At 52.0% G+C, this 4,452-nt stretch overlaps 1 protein-coding gene across 1 annotated transcript; it reads left to right on the forward strand.

Moving 5' to 3' along the window:
* Nucleotides 1-1,798: 1,798 nt before the first annotated feature.
* Nucleotides 1,799-3,818, forward strand: COL26b_013718 (uncharacterized protein; the record flags this gene model as incomplete). Its single annotated transcript, XM_053186310.1, has 3 exons — nucleotides 1,799-2,367; nucleotides 2,423-3,168; nucleotides 3,232-3,818. The coding sequence occupies 3 exons, from the start codon at nucleotides 1,799-1,801 to the stop codon at nucleotides 3,816-3,818; spliced, it is 1,902 nt and encodes a 633-aa protein (XP_053029734.1).
* Nucleotides 3,819-4,452: the final 634 nt, after the last annotated feature.

Consider the following 4,452-nt stretch of genomic DNA (forward strand, 5'->3'; position numbering starts at 1 on the left):
GAGGGGTTCTACCAGTCTCAGGGATCGATGGATTCGTAGTTCATCCGTGACATCTAGAGAGACCTGTGAATAGCTTCAATTATTTCCTAATCAGGCAATACAAGCATTCACGTGCCTTTGATTTGATAGATTTATCAACAGAGCCAAATAAGCAAGGATTTAGCGGCGATAAGGCAAATAAGCAAATATGAGGGCCGATTTGCTTTATTTGCTTTGGCGGCTGCGCTGATTCAACTTAACTATCACTCGCAAAGTTGATCTGCTCATGTCAACAAACGTCCATCTCTATGGACCTGTCTTTTATATGCACTTGCTATATTTTGAGCTTGAACCTGCTGAAGGATTTGCGCTCCAACACTAAGACGGGAATCCCCAGTCCCGGCGCCCCGGGACTCACCTGAACATTCACTGTGGAGAAGGCGATGGAGCACCGATCATGATCCACGATGTCCCGCATCAGCGGAGGAGGGGAAGACAGTGTTGGAGCTGAGAGAATGGTCCAGCTCATACGGCTTAGTGATTCGGAAGGGCTATTTGAATTCAGCGAGAAATGAGGTGAGACTGACAGGATGTTGAGACGCAATCGAGGGACAATGTCTTGTCAACCAATTATCCTGGTGTTTCCGGGCCGCGAGCTCGTTCATGCCCGACATCACAAAGGGCAAACCGCAAAATTTCGATATTATCGCGTTGGGCTCTGATGAAATATCGTGATCTTCGACAGGGTGCGAGCGTGGGGGGCATCAGGCGATTTGGATGAATATTTTGCAGCTCTCGGAGCACAATTCCGAGCGTTACTCTTGATTGGTCGCTGCAATGTTTTCACAAACGCTGCAAATCCCTTCTCAACAGCTCAACAAGACATGTGATAGCGAACCATTCTTCCAGGAGAACCACGTGGCAAGGGTATCGCGGGATGTTTTAGCTCAGAGAAATCTGCAATTGCTGGAGAATGTTCCGATTGGTTTTGGAAATAGCGGTGGCCTTTCAAAAATATGTGATGCGATGCAAGTTCATCGTGGTGCATCGCAGGGTGACAGTCGCCCAAGACGTGGCGGCGCGCAAAAGGGTTCTGATCGACAGGGAACCAGATACCGTCCAGAGAGACACAAGGAGCTTGGGGGTTCGCGCCGAAAACTTGCCTGTCTGAGCAGGATAGGAAATACCAAGCGTCAGCGGCATGTGGCGCAAGCGCCTGGATCCTTGTGAAAGTCTTGCAAGTGGACCCCGATGACGGCTGTGAGAGCGGAACCTGTGCCGGACATTCAAATTCATGAGTCGGTTTTCAGCATTCTTGAAGCTCATTCAGCCCTATGAAAATTTCAAATTGGCGATATCGCAGCCTGAAATGGTCTGTGAACCCCCATGCCAAGCTATCTAAAAGCTTTTCTGTCAACGAGGGCTGTTCGAGCAACTCATCGGACCCTATGTCCAGATTGTTCTACAAGATTAGATAATCTCGAGTTTCCCACAACTCCACGGTTGGAGAAACTTTGAGTAGGATTGGCGCGCAAAAGCTGTGGAAACTCTGTGGAGCATCACGACATGTGAATCGCCTGAGGTCGGGAGCAGAGCCTGCCATGTGGCGAACAGCGCCCAACTGATAAGGATTTATTTGACATCACTGCAACCTTTGTGAGAGCCTTCGGAAGATGACCGCACTGTTTCACACACCGCATTTGAGCGTATTTTAACGACGACTGTCCATTGCACAGCATCGTCAGTTTTCACCGTTGACGTTAATCCTGTCTTTTTGTCTCGGAAATTCCAGCTTTCTGCTCGGAGACAACAACACAAGATGACGCACGAGAAGCACTCCCTCGACACCCGCCGTGTCTCTGTTGACGCGGACGGCGAGTCTCTCGGTCGCCGTACCTCAGCACTCGAAGAGGTCCCTACCTTCGTCCCGCCGCCCGGTTTCCCAGGTCTTCCTATTACTCGACGCAGGAGCACCGTTTCGCAGACCTCGCGAGTCACCTTTGAGCATGAGCGCCCGGATGATATGGAGGAACTCGTTCTGAGTGCTTCCGCCCTGAGCCGCCACCGATCGCGAGACAGGCGTGAGTCTCAAGACCACGTCTTCGAGCTTCCTGCATTCCCTCGCGCGGCGAAGCCTGGTCCCGTTAGCACTATTCGAGAAGTTCCCTCCGAGTTTACGACACCGCAGTCGACGCGGCCGCCATCTCCAGTCTCCGGCTTTGCCTCAGGACCGCCATCCCCAGGAGAGAGGTCCGGTACTCAGACACCGGCCGAATACGAAATCGGCGCGGGGCAAGCTTACCCAGACGTCGGCACTGTCGCCTCCTTCCGTGGAGCGATTGTACTCCTCTGCACCTGCGGTGCACAACTGATGGACAACGTTTTCATGTAAGTTTTGTTGGCAGAAAAGGCCCCATAAGAGAAGATACTAACAATTCAACAGGACAGGCGTGAACATCGCTCTTCCAGCTATCCAGAAAGACTTTGACGTCAAGAGCGGGGAGCTTCAGTGGCTTATCTCGGCTTACACCTTGACTTTCGGCGGCTTCCTGCTGTTGTCCGGAGTTCTGGCCGATCGCTTCGGAAGAAATTTGATTTTCTGCTCTGGCATGGCGACTTTGAGCATTTGGACCATTGCCAACGGTTTCGCGACCTCATTCATTCAGCTCTCAATTTTCCGAGCCCTCCAGGGCATCGGCGCCGCCATGACAGTACCGTCGGCGGTGGGCATCATCAGCAACTACTTCGTCGCCAAGGACCGAACTCTTGCTCTGACGATCTTTGGTGCCGCTGGAGCTGTTGGATTCTGCCTAGGCTTAATCTTCGGAGGGTTCTTGACATCGTCACTGGGATGGAGATACATCTTCTACATCCCAGTCGCAGTCACCGGCACCCTCGGCACGATTGGATGGTTCTTCCTCCCCAAGGACCGCATGGAGGGTACCTCGCGCCCCAAGCTAGACTTTGTCGGTGCTGGTCTCTCAACTGCCGGGCTTATTTTGCTCAGCTTCGTGCTCTCCAGCGGTGGCGAGTACGGTTGGGGCAAAGCTTTCATCATTGCTCTGCTCATTGTTAGCATTGCCATGATTGTTGCCTTCACCTACGTTGAGAAGAAGGTTGCCAACCCCATCATGCCACTTTCGCTGTGGAAACTTGAGAACTTTGCTGCTCTGTGGATCGGCGGATTCGGTAAGTCTTGCATCTCCAGCATACGAACTCTCGATTCAGAGACATCTGCTAACCTCTGGACAGTCATGTACGGCGGATACCAGACGACCATCTACTACACGACCCTTATTGCGCAGGAAGTGAACAAGCTCAGCGCCGGCCAGACTGCACTTCGTTTCCTTCCTATGGGTGCCACGGGCTTCATCTTCAGCCTTTCTATGTCTCGCATGCTAGAGATATTCAACCCCAAGTGGCTTCTCGCTGTAGGCATGGCCATTTGCGCTATCGCGCCAGTGCCTGCCGCGCTTATGAGGGACGATGACCTCAACTTCTGGAAGCATATATTCCCTACAACTGTCATCGGTGTCGCTGGAACGACAATCGTGTACTGCACTATCACCGTCGTACTCCTGGCCTCAGTTCCAGTGAACGTCAAGAGTCTCTGCGGCGGTATGATCAACACCGCATTTCAAATCGGCAGCGGGTTTGGGCTTGCGGTTGCAAGCGCAGTTGTGCAGGCGGTCGATACAAAGAACGGTCACGGTATCTTGCAACAATACGGAACAGGTCTATGGTGCTGCGTTGGTTTTGCCGGTGTTGGTGTTGTCGCGAGTATCTTCGGGGTTAAGGACGTTGGCAGAGTCGTCAACGGTCCTGTGATGGCGCACTAATTCATGATTGAAATGACTTGATACGAAGGATAGATGGACATCAAAAGTTTAGCGTTGTTGATTATATGGGTAATTGGTTATAGACTTGAGACATAGTTCAGGGAGACGCGATAGCACGCCGTCAAGGAGCGCAGAAATAGTTTACGGATAGAATGCGAATTTTAGACTTTCGATAATAGAGGCCTGACTTTGACTTCATCATGTTGCATATCCCACTTCAGTGTCTGAGACCGCGGTTATTGTCGCTGTCGCTTGACTCGAGCAAGCTGATGACGTGCCTGTGAATTCTCCGGTGCCCGGCCCTGGCTCCCGGTCCGGCCCGCCGGAAATCTTATGAGCCTGGGCCGCGCCCCACCCCGTGCCGACTCGGTGTATTCTCGGGCGCTCGGCAGGGTGCCACTTGCGTTTTGTTTCTAATCGTAGCGGTAGGGTCACATTGAAATGTTCACGAGAACGAGTGTAACTGAGTCCCTTGTTTCTCTTCTTTGCATGTGAGACGTTGTCTGATTGATTACCAACGAAGCTTATTGTTGCATAAAGGCGTTGGCGTTCTGGACCGCCCAACCATCAGCACCCTGCTGAAGCAACACCCAAATCACATTGTAATCAGGGTTTATGCGAGGCCACCTAGAAT

Source organism: Colletotrichum chrysophilum, assembly GCF_026319265.1.
Source record: "Colletotrichum chrysophilum strain AFK26 chromosome Unknown scaffold_251, whole genome shotgun sequence".
Taxonomy (NCBI): Eukaryota; Fungi; Ascomycota; class Sordariomycetes; order Glomerellales; family Glomerellaceae; genus Colletotrichum; species Colletotrichum chrysophilum.